General features: G+C 36.3%; 1 protein-coding gene across 1 annotated transcript in view; it reads right to left on the reverse strand.

The window, feature by feature from the left end:
• Positions 1-20,139, reverse strand: part of nfixa (nuclear factor I/Xa) — a 98,905-nt gene that overhangs the window by 16,676 nt on the left and 62,090 nt on the right. The window contains exons 3-8 of the mRNA XM_073842841.1: positions 10,675-10,737; positions 10,383-10,457; positions 8,836-8,956; positions 8,660-8,695; positions 8,422-8,549; positions 1,510-1,641 (exon numbers count right to left, since the gene is read on the reverse strand). Coding sequence (XP_073698942.1) covers positions 1,510-1,641; positions 8,422-8,549; positions 8,660-8,695; positions 8,836-8,956; positions 10,383-10,457; positions 10,675-10,737 — 555 coding nt within the window. The remainder of the gene's footprint in view (positions 1-1,509; positions 1,642-8,421; positions 8,550-8,659; positions 8,696-8,835; positions 8,957-10,382; positions 10,458-10,674; positions 10,738-20,139) is intronic.

Consider the following 20,139-nt stretch of genomic DNA (forward strand, 5'->3'; position numbering starts at 1 on the left):
TGAGAATGTTTAAAATGAGAACAAAATGAGCGAATCAGCTTTCTGACAGTCTCTGCACACTGTCGTTTAATTGTTAAATGAGCAACGTTCATCACAGAGAAGAGTCTTAAGTAGCACGGGTATATTTGTTGGAATAGCCAACAATACACTGTACGGGTCAAATTTACAGATTTTATGCTAAAAATCATGAGGGTGTTAATTATAGATAATGTTCCATGAAGATATTTTGTAAATTTCCTATTGTAAATACATCTAACCTTATTTTCTGATTAGTAATATGCATTGCTAAGAACATCATTTGGACAACTTTAAAGGCGATTTTCTCAGTATTTAGATTTTTTTTGCACCCTCAGATTCCAGATTTTCAAATCATTGTATCTTGGCCAAATACTGTCCTATCCTAACAAACCAGCTTTCAGATGATGTATAAATCTCAATTTAAAAAAAATACTGACTGGTTTTGTGGCCCAGGGTCATATATGAAAAAGAATTAAATAAAACAAAACAAAAAATGGTCCTAAAAACCTTAAGAACAACAGTATTCTATGGTGTAACGTAAAGTTAGATTGTGATTTAGTGATTTAGAACTTGTGATTTAGTAAATCTGAGTGCTCCAAAATAATTGATTCACTTAAAATAACCAACTCATAAAAGTCATTTGTTTGTGAACTGGACTACACTAAGTACACACTTAATAGCAAAAGACTGTTAGAGTATTATACTATGGTTTTCACCCACACTGGTGGAAAAACACAATCACATTCAACAGCTGTTAAAGACTACTTAAAATTAGATAAGTATCAATTATTTAACCCAAACTAGAGTTTTAAACTCCACTGTACACTCTTAAAAATAAAGGTGCTTTAAAAGCTTCTTCACAGTGATGCCATAGAAGAACCATTTTTGGTTCCACAAAGATCCATTCAGTCAAAGGTTCTTTAAAGAACCATCTCTTTCTTCTTTGTGAAACAGAAAGGTTCTTTATGGACCCATTTAGACAAAAAGTTTCCTCTATGGCATCGTGAAGCACCTTTATTTTTAAGAGTGTATGTGCACAGGACTTAACAGAACATCGTTTATCTGATATCTACATGCAGTGACGCATAATTTGCTTCAAATGAGATCGAAGAAACATGAGAAAACATCCATAAAACACACACTTGAGACATAGAGGTAAAAAGTGTGGATGAAATGATGATGATGAGAGAAGAGAGGAAAAGATGGAGAGCAAGAGGGAACGTGGATGGATGGTGTCATTCATGAACTGTGGCAGCTCCTTACTCTCTCTGTCTCTCTGCCCAGCCAATCAGAGGCCTCCATCAATAACTCGCCACTGTTTAGAGCCAATCGAATGCCGCTGAGGGCAATTTTGGACTAGTGTGGTGCCATAATGGGACTTTTGGACCAATCAGAAGCCTACGCTGCAATCTAATACTTTAAATCCCTCCTTTCCCCCTCCATCCTGTCTTTCTCTCTCTCTCTCTCCCTGCTGGAGTGTGTCTGTCTCACCTGGTCTCACGCCTGCCAGCATGGGCAGCGGGTGGTGTGTGAAGGCCATTCGGGGGGACCTCGTCTGTGCTGACAGGGCGCTGAAATCGAATTTCCCCGCTGGCTTCTTTAGAGACCCAGGAGAGGACAGCCCTGCCAGAAACCACACGTCAACAACAACAACAGCAGCAGGGCACAGCACACACCAATCAAACACTCGCTGACTAGATCAACTAACTAACTCAACTACTCCTTAAATGATCATTGTTGGTTTTTGAAGGGATACGATATGTACAGGTCATTTTTGATAGAATTTTAACAACAAAAATGTTTATATTTTAGGAATTGATAAGAATCGATTATTTAACCCAAACTAGAGTTTTAAAGGAGAAGTCTGGTGTGATTTTGACCTAAAGTGTAATGAATCATGATACCGAGTGTGAACTTACCTTTCATAGCTCATCTCGGCTTGTCCCCTGCACTCCGAAATCTGGCCCTAGTTAGCCGATGCTAACAACAGGTTGTCGTTGAGGGTGCCTCGGGCATCGGACTAGCCGTGTAAATAAATCACTGTTTCACACCATTTATGAGGCACAAAGTAGCTCCACACTTCATTGGTAGACTTCCAAGGGCCCTGACATTTAAAACGAGACATTGAGAATATTTACAAGAAGATTTATGCAGACAGTACCTTGAGGAAATTTACCGCTCGCCGCCATCTTGAATTTAGTCACGATAAGTCGAGTGACGAGCAGGAAGGAAACTAAACTACTACTTCATAAAACTCAGTAGCTTCATCGTCCAACATCCTTGCAATTGCCAACTGTCTGCACTAACTCCAGTCCAAAAGTAACGCGAGTACTCACGTGACTTATCAGGTTGTAGTTTCCTTCCTGCTCGTCACTCGACTTATCGTGACTAAATTCAAGATGGCGGCGAACTGTAAATTTCCTCAAGGTACTGTCTGTATAAATCTTCTTGTAAATAAACTACCAGTGCTTTTTCAAAGTTCTCAATGTCTCGTTTTAAATGTCAGGGCCCTTGGAAGTCTACCAATGAAGTGTGGAGCTACTTTGTGCCTCGTAAATGGTGTAAAACAGTGATTTATTTACATGGCTAGTCCGATGCCCGAGGCACCCTCAACGACAACCTGTTGTTAGCATCGGCTAACTAGTGCCAGATTTCGGAGTGCAGGGGACAACCCGAGATGAGCTATGAAAGGTAAGTTCACACTCGGTATCATGATTCATTACACTTTAGGTCAATATCACACCGGACTTCTCCTTTAAACTCCACTGTACACTCTTAAAAATAAAGGTGCTTTAAAAGCTTCTTCACAGTGATGCCATAGAAGAACCATTTTTGGTTCCACAAAGAACCATTCAGTCAAAGGTTCTTTAAAGAACCATCTCTTTCTTACCTTTTTAATAATCTGAAGAACCTTCTTTCACAACAAAGAGCCTTTTGTGAAACTTAAAGGTTCTTTATGGAACCGTTTAGACAAAAAAGGTTCTTCTATGGCATTGTGAAGCACCTTTATTTTTAAGAGTGTATTTGATAATTTCTGCATAATCTAGTGAATTAAATAAACGAAAGTTCATAGTTGATTGTGTTTCTCAATTTCTTTGGAACTTAATCAACAAGTTGTGATATTATTATTTTTTATATATAATTGTAACTTTTGAAAATAATTTAACAATAACTTTTTGGTCATGTGTATTTTTGGATATTCGAGTGAATGAAATCAAAGATACTTAACCATATTTAATTATTTTAGCTATTTATTTGGAATTTCATTGACAATTTCTAATATGTGACCCTGGACCACAAAACCAGTCATAAGCAGCATGGGTATATTTGTAGCAATAGGCAAAAATACATTGTATGGGTCAAAATTGTCAAAAATCATTAGGATATTCAGTAAAGATTATGTTTCATTTAGATATTTTGTAAATTTCCTACCATAAATATATCAAAACTTAATTTTTGATTAGTAATATGCATTGCTAAGAACTTCATCTGGACAACTTCAACGGCAATTTTCTCAATATTTAGATTTTTTTTTTTTCACCCTAAGATTCTAGATTTTCAAATAGTTGTATCTCAGCCAAAAATTGTCCTATCCTAACAAAGATGATGTATAAATCTCAATTTCAAAAAATTGACCCTTATAACTGGTTTTGCGGTCCAGGGTCATATATTTTGAATATTAAAAGCTAAATAATATAACTAAGATTTTTAGTTTAAAGTTTTATCTGTGCAAAAACAGCTTCACATTACAAAACACTTGAATTGAAAGTCTACAAACAGTGTAATTCCTATTAAAAAAGTGAGTTCTGACTCTAAAATCTGACTGGATGAACCGCATTGTGAAATATCCAATATTCACACACCTGTGAGCGGATTGCAACATTGCTTGCCAAGCGTAAACAACTAAACTCAGCTTCACAACTCAAATCAAGTTATTCCTCGTCTTGACTTGTTTAGGTCACATTCTGCTTTGCATTTTCACATTCCTCCATGTTTCTTTGCCGCCCTTAATGTGTAAATAACGTAAAGCAGTCCTGTCCACAAATAGCCATGCAAATATAGCCTGTAGCTGTACAAACGTTGACACATTTCTACCGTGGCACAATGTGTATAGCATCATACCACCCGGCTGTAGTCTTCTGTAAGTGTTCCTTAACTATTAAATTAGCAACACCTCAACTGGATCAATCCATCACCAGAAAGATGAAAGAGAGATGAAAATAACATGAAAAGGTGAGAAATTGCAGGAGAAAGTGATAACAGAGCAGGGATGGCTCATAATTGGAAGATAACCAAAACACACACACACAGATAGAGTCTCCTCCTGGCACCCATTGCTCAGTGTTTCTCATACACACACACACAGTTAAACTTCACTTCAGTTTGATGCTATTTTTTCCTCTCTACATTACAAGGCATTAAATCCCATTTCAGCTTAATTCCCCTTTCTCAGTTCACTTTCGAGTGCGTTTGTTCTCGCATGTGTGTATGTGCGTGTGTGCCAGAGAGAACACCCGTGTGTGTGGGAGTGTGCAAATGCGTGTGAAAGTGTTAAGTCTGTATATGTATATTTATCACAAAACGTGTACACATGCACACAACACACTCTCGCCTCCTGCTTCTTTTGAAATACCAATTTGATGTACTATAAAAATAATGCATTCAAAGATTCTCAGTGCAAAACATTTACGAAAACTTTTATGAATGCCAGTTAGTTCATTTTTAAAGCTTTTTAAGCATTTTCAAAAGTTTTAAGCTTAACTTACAGTACAGTTACAGACGTTTGGGACCCTCTGACAACATCCAGCATGTTTGAAATTAAAGGAGTAGTTCACTTCGAGAACGAAAATGTACAGATAATGTACTCAGCCCCTTGCCATCAGAGATATTTATGTCATTCTTTCTTCAGTCGTGAAAGGAATTTTGTTTTTTGAGGAAAACATTTTAGGATTCCACTCCATATAATGGACTTCTATGGTGCCCCTGAGTGTGAACTTCCAAAATGCAGTTTAAATGCAGCTTCAAAGGGCTCTAAATGATCCCACCCAAGAAGGGTCTTATCTAGCAAAAGGATCGGTTATTTATTTTTTAAATTACAATTTATATACTTTTTAACCTCAAACTCTCGTCATGTCTAGGTCTGCGTGAACTCAGTTTTTCTGGTTTAAGACAGTTAGGGTATGTTAAAAAACTCCCATCTCATTTTCTCCTCCAACTTCAAAATCATCCTAAATCACTGCAGATGTACCGACCCAGTTTTACAAAGTGAACATGCAAAGAAAGTCAAACACCCTTTACAAAAAAAGGTAAAACAGCGATGTAGGAAAATGAGATGGGAGTTTTTCGACATACCCTGTCTTGAACCGGAAAAAACAGTTCACGCAGACCTGGACAAGATGAGTGTTTGATGTTAAAAAGTATGTAATTGTGTGTAATTTTTATTTTTATTTTTTGGAAAATAACCAATCATTTAAACTGCATTTTGGATTTTCAAACACCACCATAGATATCCACTATATGGAGAGAAATCCTTAAATGTTTTCCTCAAAAAACTATTTCTTTAAGACTGAAGAAAGAAAGACATGGGATGACCAGGGGGTGAGCACGTTTTCTACTGTCAATTTTTGTTCTGGAAGTGAACTGCTCCTTTAATAATGCACTTAGATTCCTGTTAAAATTTGTTTTGGTAAGATTTTTTAATTCTATTTAAAAAAAAAAGTCTCTTCTGCTCACCAAGGCTGCATTTAATTGCTCAAAAATATAGTAAAAACAGCAATTTTGTGAAATATTATTACAGTTTAAATTCAAAATTTTCTACTTGAATATATTTTAAAATGTAATTTATTCATGTGACACAAAGCTGAATTTTCAGCGTCATTACGCCAGCTTTCAGTGTCACATGATCCTTCAGAGATCACTATAATATGCTGATGTGCTGCTCAAGAAACATTTCTTATTATTACAAATGTAAACTGTGATACTTTTGATACCTTTTCAATTCAAAAGAACGGCATTTTTTTAAATAGAAACTTTTGTAACATAGGAAATGTTTTCATTTGACCCATTGGTGTAAGGGTCAGAAAGAGGCTGAAAAATGATTGTGCACAAGGAAATAATAATTTCGGTGCTTGAAACTTTCATAAAATAGACATCATAAGAAAAAAATGTTTTTAAAAAGCCCTTTTCTTAAAAACGCTCAAAGGTTTGAAATGAAAAGCATTGCTTTCAGATTATGACATTCACACACAAACGCAGAGCAGATGTCTCTCACTACTGTAGATACACGGAAGCGCCATCTGGGACCAGAACACAGACTGAGAGTGTGTGTGTGTACATGTGTGTATATGTGTGGCTAATGCGTGGACAGAAGGTGCACCTGTGTAGTGCATTTTCTCAGTGTTTGTTTGCGTGTATGTTGCTCTGACTTCGACTGTCCCATCTGGGCTCTTCCAACACTCTAAGCTGATTGTGACCACAGCGATTATTTAGTTTAGTGTCTAACATACTGCCAAAGGTTAAAGCACCCACTGTTGACAGTAAACCTCTCATATTATTCTAAATAACACTGAAAAGTATCATTAAATGTAATTTCAACAAACGATGTTAAGCTTCAAGGTCGACATCTGACCCTACTGTTCTGGCGCTAACCTGTCTACTCCCACTACTTGTGTACATGTGTAAGTGTGTGTAGTATGTATTCTAACCATGGTAAGGAAACTGCACACCATCATTCTCATGTTTTATCTTCCTCTCTTGAACACTCGTCAAATGGTGCTGCACTGCAACTGGAGAAGGGAATCATTAACACGAGAGGAGAGAGGAAGAAGGGGAAAACATTTTGTTGAGATCATGAACATTGTGCAATTTATCCCTTTTGCAATGATATGACACTGATGCCAAGTCTGGCCCCAATACACACATTCCCTCTGACGAAACTGATATTAGGCTCAATTTTAGGCTCAAAAACCTTCTTACACTTCTCGAAGGTCTTATATGTGACCCTGGACCACAAAACCAGTCTTAAGTAGCACTGGTAACATTTGTAGCAATAGCCAACAATAAATTGTATGGGTCAAAATTATCATACAAAACTTAATTTTTGATTAGTTAAAATGCATTGCTAAGAACTTTTGGACAACTTTAAAGGCAATTTTGTCAATATTTAGATTTTTCTGCAACCTCAGATTCCAAATTTTTAAATAGTTGCATCTCAGCCAAATATTGTCCTATCCTAACAGATTAAAAATGTACCCTTATGACTGTTTTTGTGGTCCAGGGTCACATATCAGAAGCCACTAGCATGTCAGGCCAAATCACTCCTATTACAGTATAATTAATCTCTTTTATTTATTCGTTTGACATATTTAATATTAGAATTAAATTATTTCATCACATTTTGTTCCAATAACAGTTCTTGCAAAGCTTTTAAACTTAAGACTTTCAAAACCTGTTCTTACTTCGTCCTGCGGTCAAGTTTACACTAAATAAAAAAACAAACAGATGTTATCCATAACGCATGACTTTTAATTATTAACTGGCACAAAATACATCACTTTTATTTTGAAATGTCTATGATTTACTAGCTAGTATATTTACTAAACCAGCTGCTCATGGTTTCTGTTTTTCTGTCCCCAAATTTAAGACCTCTACAATTAAGATGTTTTTTTTATACCATTTAGGACAGATAATTCGCTGAAAATTTAAGCTCAGTCCATCTAATTATGGACTCATATTTTGGTAACATTAAAAATAATTAAAAAAAACATTAATGATAAGATTTCTTTCTTGCAAACATGCAGATTTTCACATACAATATGTGACCCTGGACCACAAAACCAGTCATAAGGGTAAATTTTTTTTATTGAGATTTACACTGAATAAATAAGCTTTCCATTGACGTTTGGTCTGTTAGGACAGGACAATATTTGGTTGAGATACAACTGAGGGAGCAAACAAAAAATCTAAAATTAAACCTTTAAAGTTGTCTTAAAGTTCTTAGCAAAGCATAACACTGAACAAAAATTAAGTTTTGATATATTTACAGCAGGAAATGTACAAAATATCAACATGGAACATGATCTTTACGTAATATCCTAATGATTTTTGGCATAAAAGAAAAATCTATAATTTTGACCCATACAATGTATTCTTGGCTATTGCTACCAATATACCTGTGCTGCTTAAGACTGCTTTTGTGGTCCAGGGTCACATATGTTGGGTGAACCCTATTTTGGACACTACGTTTGTTTGTAGGCACAGTCACTGAAGTCCTCAATCATCTCTCAAGTCAGTGGAAATGAAGGTAAGTTCTCAAAGATGACCGCTACAGTGAGACAGTCCAGACTTTGGTATCAGCACCATTTCAGTGTAAAAGGCGTATTTGTGTGTATATGTGATGCTCACCTGCATCGACATCATTCGGCCAGCCGCTGGACTGGGAGCTGGTGCCGGCTGGAGAACGACTGGTGTAGAAAACATCATCGACAGGACTCTCCATCTCACTGTCATCTATAGACTTACGCTTATTTGAGCTACAGAGAGAGACAGAGAGACCGGGGGTTAATCAATATCCCTGTAGACAGATTGAGAGAGAAACAGAGAAAAAGTGCAGAGATACAGACGACTCTGACAGACTTAGTACCTCCGAGGAAGACTGGCGTACAGCTCCACCTCAGACCTACAGCGCAAGAAGAATGACAGACAAAAGGGAAACAGGAGGAAGGACAAAAAGGAGAGCAAGACAGATCAGATTTCCACTGAAGAGAGACTGAAACAGGCACAAAGAGCAGGAATATATGTGTGTGTGTGTTTGTTCACCTTGTGGATGGAGGAGAGGCAAGCGAACGTCTGCCGAGTGCTACTTGGTTGATATTGTAGTAACCGGGACTTTCCAGATCCGCAAGAGAGAAATTAGGACCTGATGCTGTCGCAACAGGGGCTGCGGAAGAGAGAAACATGTTGAAGACTGAAATTTTAAACATAAAATGCAAAGACAGAGAGAAAGAAGTTGACTGAATCTATGCTAAATGAATGTTAGATGTGTTAACTAGTGTTTTCTAAAGTTTTTTTTCTTTTTGCAGACTATCAATGCCAAACCTAGGTATTATAACTTGCTATACAACAGTATCACTTTTTTATTATGATCCAGGGTTATCGTTTACTAAAACTAAAACTACAACCATTAAAAAAAATTCATTACCTGAAATCAAACAAACATTAACTGAAATAATAACATTTCTCATTTTTGTTTAGTTTAACTTCAACGTAAACTAAAATAAATAAAATAACATTCAAAATAAAATACAAACTAATTTTAAAATATGAATAAAATCTATAATAGTACATTAACAATAGCCAAAACAACTGGGACTCTAATTTCGAAATGTCTGATTTACCAGCTGGTATATTTACTACACCAGCTGCGCACGGTTTTTGTTTTTCTGTCCCCAAATTTAAGACCTCTTAAATGACAATTAAGACTTTTTAAAGGAGCAGTTCACCCAAAAATGATAATTTGCTAAAAAAAAAAAAAATCACACTCAGCCCATACAATTATGGACTAAGCAATGATTTAAATCTATACTAAATGAATGTCATATGTGTTTACTAGTGTTTTCTAGGTTTTATAGCTTTACAGCTTGCTAAACAACAGTATTACTTTTTTATTATTATGCAGGGTTATTAACATTAACTATAACTAAAACTACAACTATTAAAAAAAATGTTGAAAAAAAATGAATAAATAAGCTTTCCATTGGTGTATTGTTTATTGCGATAGGACAATATTTGGCTGACATATTACAAAATCTGGAATCTGAGGGTGAAAAAAAATCTAAATATTGAGAAAATCGCCTTTAAAGCTGTCCAAAATTAAGTTCTTAGCCATGCATATTACTAATCAAAAATTAAGCTTGATATATTTACGGTAGAAAATGTACTAAATATCTTCATGGAACATGGTCTTTACTTAATATCCTAATGATTTTTGCCATTAAAGAAAAATCGATAATTTTGACCAATACAATGTATTTTTGGCTATTGCTACAAATATACCCGTGAGACTTAAGACTGGTTTTGTGGTCCAGAGTCACCTTTTTGTTGAACACCATTACAACATAACTCCAAAATTGATTAAGATACACTAACCTAACAAATTAGGCAACACATTTGCAGTTTGAGTCAGACATAATTGCAGGCGAGTCATCTGAAATGATGCAGTGACCATTATCTGACTCCTCTGTTTGATTCAGTCTGTTTCCCAAACATTCCACTGATTCATTAATAAGCAATTTGTTCTTGAACTGGGCAACACAAACGATATTTTTTGCAGTGGGTTGATGATTCAAGAAAACACTGGCACTTACTCTGTGACACTCGTACCAGCTCGGCTACGTTCCACACCCCTGAAGTCACAAAGCAGTCCTGAAAACTCAGATGTCCTGCAGAAACAAAACAAATTCACACTCCTAAACTAAACACTATCCTCACCCAACTGGAACCCGGACTCTGTGATAAGAGACCAGTACCACATGCATCGAGGATCAAAATATAATGCATAATTTATACAAAAATGTTAATATCAAGTAACTTGAGTTCAGGCAAAAGACTTTTGAGCAGTGTAATAGTTTATAAGTCCGTGTGATTTATTTTTCTCACCGTTTGGTGGGGGTTTGATGTCCGGTTCTCCTTGTTGATTGGAATTGTCTGATTGCCCAGATTCTGCATTGAGACACAGAGAAAAGATGCATATAAATGGCAGAAAATGGCTCACGTTCAATGACTACTGTTCGAATTGGTTTGTTCAGTGATGTTTAGGCACTTGGAAACAACAACGCTGCGAGCAGATATCGTCGAGCCGTGTGAACACGAGAGAGAGAGAAAAAGAGAAACGAGTACATATGCATGAAAGTGTGCGTTATCAGCCCAGTTTATGGCAGGCTGCATGTGCATGTGTGTTTGTGGAGGTGTTTATCGGGCGGCTGTAGGTGATAAGGGAACACACTGGCTCATGCCAGCATGATTTGATAGAGTGTGTAGAGATTAGGACAAATACACTCGCACAAACAAAAGAGCAGCAGTCTAAACGGAGGAGAAAGAGCAAGACGGTTTCTTTTTTCTCTACGTTTAGTGTGTTGTCTGCATCTCTCCCTCTCTCTCCCTCTCTCTTTCTCTTTTTCTGGAGTCCTGGCAGCCATTTTAGTCTTTGGCAGCCATCTTAGTATTGGCGGTGCACACACATTCCTGCTAGCTGACGACACACACATACACACACAGGATAAACATAGGCCCAAACCCATGAACAAGGCTGGAAAATGTGTACAGTAGGTTGTGTTTCACATGGCGTGCAGCATCCCAAGTCCTGTTTGAGCTCACCGACGAGCAAAAGTGCTCTCATGTCCACAAGTCTTTCAGTCTCGAAGAGTGTTGGAGATTCCCGGCGAGATGAGCAACAGCTACCGTTTGAATTCACTATGATTATGAAAGAAGCCCAGGCTGGTGTTGCTATTTCAAAAGAATCACGTTTTTGTCATTTTGGAGCTTGGAGAACAGTGCAGATGCAATGTTTTTCAAAATGTCTCCTTTTGTGCTTCATGTAGGGAAGAAAGTCATTTGTTTGTAATGACTTCACTCTTAAAAATAAAGGTGCTTCACGATGCTATAGAATAACCTTTTTGCTTCATGGAAGGTTCTTTGTGGCGAAAGAAGGTTCTTCAGATTCTAAAAAGGTAAGAAAGAGATGGTTCTTTAAAGAACTTTTGACTAAATGGTTCTTCTGTGGCATCGCTGTGAAGAACCTTTTAAAGCACCTTTATTTTTAAGAGTGTTGAGTGTCAAAAGTTACACAAACACATGCAGACTGTAAACACTACAAATAATTTCAGCCACAAACAAATCCCCAAAAACATATTCTACAGTATCAGGGTATATACAGCAATCCTTAAGTTAAATTTACTACTTTTTAATACCTTTTTTACTACCTTCAGAATTTTTTTTAAAACCATCACGACACTGAATTCCAAGTGTTAATCAGCGACCTTTCCATTATTTACACAGATTTTGACATATATAACATACAAAAAAAGAATAGATTTAGAGACTGACGTTGACAACATATTGCACATATTTATTTCACTTAGTAAATAAAAATAAAACAAACTACATAAAATGTGCAATGGAGAGAATGGATAGTTCCAGCACACTGGCTGGCATTCACTGCAAGTTGCTGATTCTCCATTATGATATATTCACATTAAAATGCTTGATCTGTAGAGAAAAGGCTGTGCATCTTTCAGTGCGCAAAACCATGATAATATGAAACGCTTCAAAACAGAGCGCACAAAGCGCATATGCGCATCGCGGCTGCAGAATGATGTGCTCAAAGCAACATGGAGACACAGCCAGTGCGCATTTAAAAGTTCACGGCACGAAGCGAAGAAATGTCGAGCGCACAAATCCTAGTGTATATCTGTCCAACAGTTTATTTATCAATTGTTTCTTCAAGAGTTTTAAATTCCAGTTATTGTGCGTTTGATGCCGATTCATAGTCCTTGTGTGTTTGTGACAGGCACACGGTAGCGAGTCGTTTAAAACAGCAACAAACTCCAACAAAATAAAGTCATTTTATGCAAATCCACAGCCTTTTCTCTACAGATCAAGCATTTTAATGTGAATATATCATATTGGAGAGTTTTACCGTGCATCCTGCTGTAACCGGAAGAGGTGCGCGCGCTGTTTGAATAACGTTCACTGGTCATGATCAGTGATAACGTTACTGAATGGAGAATGATTGACAGTCGCAGAGGAGGTCCATATTTAAACGAACTAACGCGAACGCAGATAGAATTTCAATCAGAATAGGACACCTGATAGTCTGAAAAAATAATACCTAATTTGGAAAAAATAATATCTTTGAGACCACATTTAATACTTTTAAAGGCCTTAAATTTGACAATTTTGATTTATCACTTTTTAATACTTTTTAAAACCCCGCGGATACCCTGAGTATGTACTGTTAATCTAGAACAGCTTCATGCTCATATTGTTCTGAATTACCATCACTGGCAGTCCTGACCCTCCTACACTCTTAAAAATAAAGGTGCTTTAAAAGATTCCCACCATTTTTTGTTCCACAAGGAACCATTCAGTCAAATGTTCTTTAAAGAACCATCTATTTCTTACCTTTTTTATAAACTGAAGAACCTTTTTTCGCCACAAAGAACCTTCTTCAGATGTTAAAGGTTCCTTATAGAACTATTTAAACAAAAAAGGTTCTTCTATGGCATTGTGAGTAGTAGTTGAGAAAAGACACAACCAACACTGCAAAAAAAGGCTTATTTTACTTAGTATTTTTGTCGTGTTTCAAGTCAAAATATCTAAAAATTCAAGGATGCATTTACTAGATAAGCAAAATGATGTAAGATATTTGGTCTACTTTCCTGGGGAGAAAAATCTGAATTAAGTGAAATTTTGCTTAAAACAAGTACAATGATTAGCCAGTGGAGTATTAAAAAAAAAAAACTCTTAAACAAGATTATTTTTCTTACCCCACTGGCAGAAAATTGTACTTCTAGTAAATACATCTTGGTTTGAGAATTTTTAGATATTTTGACTAGTAACAAGAAACAATACTACTATTATATGCCTTTTTTGCAATTAAAATTAAAGAGTTACCATTTTTACTACTTTTTAAACTATTTTAACATGTGCTAGATAAAAATAACTCTTTCCTATGTAAATACATTTTAAAACGTAACTTATTCCTGTGATGCAAAGCTGAATTTTCAATATCATTACTCCATGGTTGTTCAGAAATCATTCTAATATGCTGATTCGCTGCTTATTATCACTGTTGAGAACAATGATACTTTTTCTTTACAAGAATCTCAGAGAAACAACATTTATTTGAAATATAAATCTTTCGCAACATTATTATTGCCGTTACTGATCAGTGATCAATCTAATATTTCCTTGCTGAATGAAAGTATTAAAAAATTTCTTTAAAAAAAAATGACCCCCATATTTTTGAACAGTAGTTAGTATAATTTTCTTTATGCAAAAATTATTTTACTTATATGCTTTTACGACAGAATAGAGCAGAAAAGAACAGAATAGAACCTAAACTTTTGAACAGTAGCGTAAACCAAACAAATCTGCTATTAAACTTCACAGCCAGTTATTCTCATGCATTTTCATTTTATAGACATTTGTTCCATAGAAAAAAAGTTTAGAATAACAGAATTTCCAAAACTGGTCAACTCCAGTGAATATTATTTACTCACCCTCATGTTAAAGTGTCCATGTCGTCTCTTTCACTTTGTCTTAGGACATTTAATAAACTTTCTAGTTTATAGGTTTTATAAAAGTGGGCCATATAAACTGTAACCTACATTTACAGTTAAACCAAAAATTATTACACACCAGATATTATTTTTTTATTTTTTGTGACGTATTATACCCAAAAATTCTTCATACAGTGGACTACAAGTAAAATTGATACAAATCTGGGACCAAAAATTATTCAGATACTTTGACCTGACAATGTTTTGCTTAAGTGTTTTTTCTTTAATTGCTAATGCTCTCTTTTTACACCACAGACTGAACAAAATTAAGCTTTGCTTGGTAATTGGTTGACAAGTATTGATATATTGTCATACTAACAGTTGTTTTTTGGTTGATTATAATCCATTACATACCTTTCTATCAAAGTTATCTGACTTTATCAAGATGAATTTATTCTGACACAGTTTAACTCTTGAGTTCTTGTCATATTTGATTACCACTTTCTAAACTGTGATAATGTGAGAAATGTTGAAGGTGTCTGAATGAATTTGGATTTGACTGTACTTCTAAAGTCATAACGACAGTTTTGTATGAGAAACAGGCCAAAACTTAAGTCTAAATCTTTTTACATTTATTCAAAATGGCATTATTCACTAAAAGCCTCTCCATCCGCTGCAGCTGTCAAATGAAATTTGATGTACGTCGCATCAAGTTTAATGACTACGTGTGAGTAGATGTCCATACATGTCCTTTTTATTATAATTTATAATGACTTTAGGTACGTGTATGTCTGTGCCTATAAACCGACTCTCTCTGTCTTTTAAACACGTCTCTCTCTTTTTCTGACCCAAACAGATGTTAAACCCCATACAGCCTCTTTTCCGTCGCCCCCTCCCTCTGTCCCCATTTATCAGCATGCAGTTGGGTTTCGCTTAAGAGGTTTAGCATTATGTTGCTAAACATTCTGACCTTTTTTTAATCCATAATGCTCTTAAAGTGTTCCAAAGCGCCCTAATCCTCTCCGCCTTCTCACTCCGCGGCTCTCCGCACTCATTTATCAGCCAATAGTCATCATTCTCCGGCTTTCTTTCGGCTCTAATTATTTATTTCTCATCCCGAGCTCAGTGTCACGATGAGAAATATCTCATAGCCGGAGGACATCCGTGTATATATATGTGCGGCACCGGAGCCGTTCGACTGCGAGCGCGGTGGATTACGGATGCTAGGGAGTTACAGAGTCAGCCGAGACAAACATCTGTCTGCACTTACACATGAAGAGCTTTGGGGAGCAGCTCAGCAAACGTAAACTCATTTGTGAGGTTATTTCATTAAAAGCAAGCTGTTTTTCAATGTGCATTTGTGTGTGTACATTTTTCTATGTATGCATGTGTAAGTCTGTGTATGAAGGAGCAGGTGTGTGAGAGTGGTTTCGGCACAGCCTGTCACCCATCTGTGTGCCCGTCTGCAGCCAGAGTCTGCCAACACACACACACACACACACACACACACACACACACACACACACACACAAAGAGAGAGAGAGAGAATAGAGAAAGAGACACACACAGGCAGAATGACAAGAGAAGAGAGCAGAAAAAAATAAAGATGCATCTTTCACACATGAATCCAAGCGTCTCCATCAGTGTGCTGACATAAATAGCTTTAACACACACTCACACCAGCGCGCGGCACCCTGGCTAAAGACGACATGTGATTTGGGCTCTTTACAAGCTTTTGATTAGATGGGCACATCAGATCTCAAAGGAACCCCAGGAGGACCCTCGTCCACAAAGACAGAATGAGGGATGGGTGGACAGAAAGAAAGAGAAGTAGGAATAATAATCACACTGTGTGACTCAAATCACTACAGAAGTGAAATTAATCACTTGTTCTATTTTACTTCAATCTTTTTTAAAAGCCTGTCAAGGTCACATTTTTACCTCATATTCAAGGAAAGTGAATTATGTGCAATACTGTTCAAATAGTTTCAAAGAAAGAAACTTAATTGATTAAAAAGGTGACAGTAAATACATTTATAATTGCATTTTTTATTCATAAAAGAAACCTGAAAATAAAAAATTATCATGATTTCCGCAACACTGATAATAATTATGATAAATGTTTCATGAGAATGATTTCTAAAGGATCATGTGACACTGAAGAGTGGAGTAATGATGCTGAAAATTCAGCTTTGATCACAGGAATAAATTACATTTTAAAATATATTCAAAAATATTCAAATTCAAATTTTAAATTGTAATAATATTTTGCAATATTACTGTCATTCCTGTATTTTTGTAGAAAATGGTTTAAAGAAGATTTCATTTAAAGTAACATTAAAAATCTTACAGTCCCCCACATTTTTGAATTACAGAGTGCAAGAAACATTAATATTTTCTTATTTTTAACAATAATTTTAACACTGATTATACATTGTGACATTTTACTCATGAGAATTAGATTTATGCAATATTTGACACTGCACCACAAAAGTTGCGCGGGTATATTTGTATATTTGTAACAATAGCTAATAATACATTGCATGGGTACAATTATCAATTTTTCTTTTATGCTAAAAATCATTATGATATTTAGTAAATATCATGTTCCATGAAGATATTTTGTACATTTCCTACTGTAAATATAACAAAATTAATTTTTGATTAGCAATATGGATTGCTAAGAACTTCATTTGGACAACTTTAAAGGCAATTTTCTCAATATTTTGATTTTTTGCACTCTCAGATTGCAGATTTTCAAATAGTTGTATCTCGGCCAAAGATTGTCCTATTCTAACAAACATACATCAATGAAAAGCTTATTTATTCAGCTTTCAGATGATGTATAAATCTCAATTAAAAAAACTGACCCTTATTACTGGTTTTGTGGTCCAGGGTCACATATATGTAGAATACTAAATCTTAAGTTATGTAAAAACCTACAATGATGCAAAAAATATAAATATAAAATCCTAAATTTTGCATTTTTTGTTTGTTTTTGCATTCAATTTGCAACCTAGACTTGATTTTGTGAGGTTTACCCATCACAGGCTTTTTAAGTCTGTTCCACTTCTGGCCAGTAGGGGGCTCCTCAGGGCAGTGAGGAAGTCAGACGTGTAAACAGCAGAGAGAAAAGCCCTAGAGCTTTGGAGACAGCAGGTGATGCGATTTGGGCCATTTCAGGGCAGTCACAGGTGTGCAATTTCACATCAACAAACATCACCTTTCAGTGTCAATAAAAATAAACACAGTTTGTTGACACTTGTGGTTTGATCGCTGCAGTTGTCTCTCCCTGCACAGTGCAAGCGCAAGCCCAATAAATATCATGAACACACTCTTACGCAATGCACACAGAGAAACACACTGATAATGCTTCTCAGATTTACTATCTAATGCTAAATCTGGCGAGATAGGGCAGGATGTACATCCATTTGTGTGTATGTGTGCGAGTGTGTGTGTCCTCAGAACACCCCGTGACCCAGACAGGATGTGACTGTTAAACAGGCTTCACAATAGTTCAGTGTGTGAAGGGTTGTACAGGATACCAGGTATAAAACACAATTGCTCACTCACACATACATTGGCATATTGACCTAAATTTCAACATTTACAGCATATTTATTGTCTTTTTGTAGAGGTTGTTTACAGTTTGCATGATAAACAGAGTTTATACATATGTTTGTTGATTTCAGAGCTGCTTTCTGTGTTTAAGCATTGCTATAAGTATTGCACACTCAAAGTTAGTGATTTGAACAAACACCTAACCCTTAGTATTACACTTCAAAAATAATTTGGAGTCTGTAGGATTTTGTTTGTTTGTTTTTCAAAGAAGTCTCTTCTGCTCACCAAGGCTGTTTATTTAAACAAAAATACAGTAAATATTGTGAAATATTTTTAGAATACAAAATAACTTTTGTCTATTTGAATATATTTTAAAATGTAATTTATTCCTGTGATCAAAGCTGAATTTTCTGCATCATTACTCCAGTCTTCGGTGTCACATGATCTGTCAGAAATCAGTCTAATATGCTGATTTGCTGCTCAAGAAACATTTATTTTTATTATAAATGTTGAAAACTGTTGTGTTGCTTAATATTTTTGTATAAACTGGGATTTTATTTAGGATTCATCAATGAAATTTTTCACTAAAACACATTTATCTGAAATAGAACTCTTTTCTAACATTCAAAATGTCACTTTTGATTAATTTAATGCATCCTTGATGAATCAAACTGTCCTCAAAATTTTTCAGTGCTAAAAACATCCTATCATCAAAGCAGTGAGTTTTGCACAGGCCAGCACTCTTGATCGTTAAAAAATGTGCAGATCTTTTTGGACAGTGCCACAGAGATCCACCGAACTGATCATATGATGTAAAAATGGCACTTTGTGCCACAGAAAGAGAAAGAAAGTGATACAAAGAGAAAGAGCCTGAAGGAGGTCTGGGAACAGAGGGTTCTGCCAAAAAAGCCGGGAGAGAGAATTAGGAGGGGGAAGGCAGACGGGATCTGTTGCCAAGGAAAGTGAAGAGAAGAGAGGAGTACACAACATACATCTAGACAAAGAGAACAGAGCGAACAGACAACTAATAGAGGAGGAGAACAAACAGAATAACAGACAGAAGACACACACTGATACATGAACACACATACACTTTGACCCCCAGTCACAGAGCCAGAAACCTAACATGCTTGCATGTGGAAGGTGGGGTTCCTTTGCCAGCCAATCCCTGAGCTGGAAACCGAACGCACGGGCCAATGACATATGGGGGTTCCGATCCAAACCCCGCCTCCCTGAGCTGCCTGTCTTGCTGTTCTTTGTGTATTGTGTAGTTGGAGCACACAGATGCTCAATGATGTCATGAGTGCGTGTTGTGCAGCGGGTCGGATGGTCATCTGAGGTCACAGAGGGTTAGCGAACTGTCAATCGTGACAGCTGGGCGCGAGAAGAAACTTTCATGCATGGATACACAGGCCTCGCAGAAGTTTATCCACTAGAAATTGGAGCAAAATGCATGCATGCGTGTGTTTATGCGCTTATCGCTATGATCCTTTAGTGCTACCGCACTAATAAACCTCAGTACATGATTACAGTATCCTGTAAGCTTTTACCAGAATCCTACGTAATCCAAAATAAAAAAAAAAGCAAACATCCGAGTGTAAACGTACACAATACAATAAACATCTTGACGAGGAAGTGCAGGTCAGAGTCTAACGACCAGCTGTTCTGTGCTGACCTGATCTCAGTGTGTGTGTATGCGTGTGCATGCATGGTTTGGCTTTTATCTTATTAAATGAGATAAGGAGCTTGAGGAGGAGCTTGTCCCGTCTAGATTCACGCTGTTCATCTGATCTGGGGCCTTCTCTTCTTAGACGCTGCCTGACACGAGGCAGCCAGTCTGAGGAACGTGGATGTAGGACGGTCCCAGGCTTCAGAGGAGGCCTTTCAAATGTTAGAAACTCAACTGAAACCAAAAGCAAACATGCTAAATTAAATTTGAACAAAATATGAGTAGTGTTTTCCCATGCAAAAACATGGCACCACAATGCTATAGTGTATTTGGGTGATTGCAGGCCAGGTTAGGAAGATGAATTAAAGACTGAAAAAAATGCATGCATTTAAGATTTAAACTCTTGGCATCATCTGGCAACCCAAATTATAATGCAAGACAAAATCCTTTGAAAAAAAATTCAGGCCAATATCACAGAAAATGTGATTTAATTAATTGAGAGGAGAAATTGTGGTCAAGACTGAAATCATGCAGCCCTTTTTTTTTTTTTTTTTTTTTTAAAGTTTTCTGATGTTTAGAGGGATACTACACGGTTGCCAGGTCTACATCAAA

The sequence above is a fragment of the Garra rufa genome, chromosome 6, assembly GCF_049309525.1.
Source record: "Garra rufa chromosome 6, GarRuf1.0, whole genome shotgun sequence".
Lineage (NCBI taxonomy): Eukaryota > Metazoa > Chordata > Actinopteri > Cypriniformes > Cyprinidae > Garra > Garra rufa.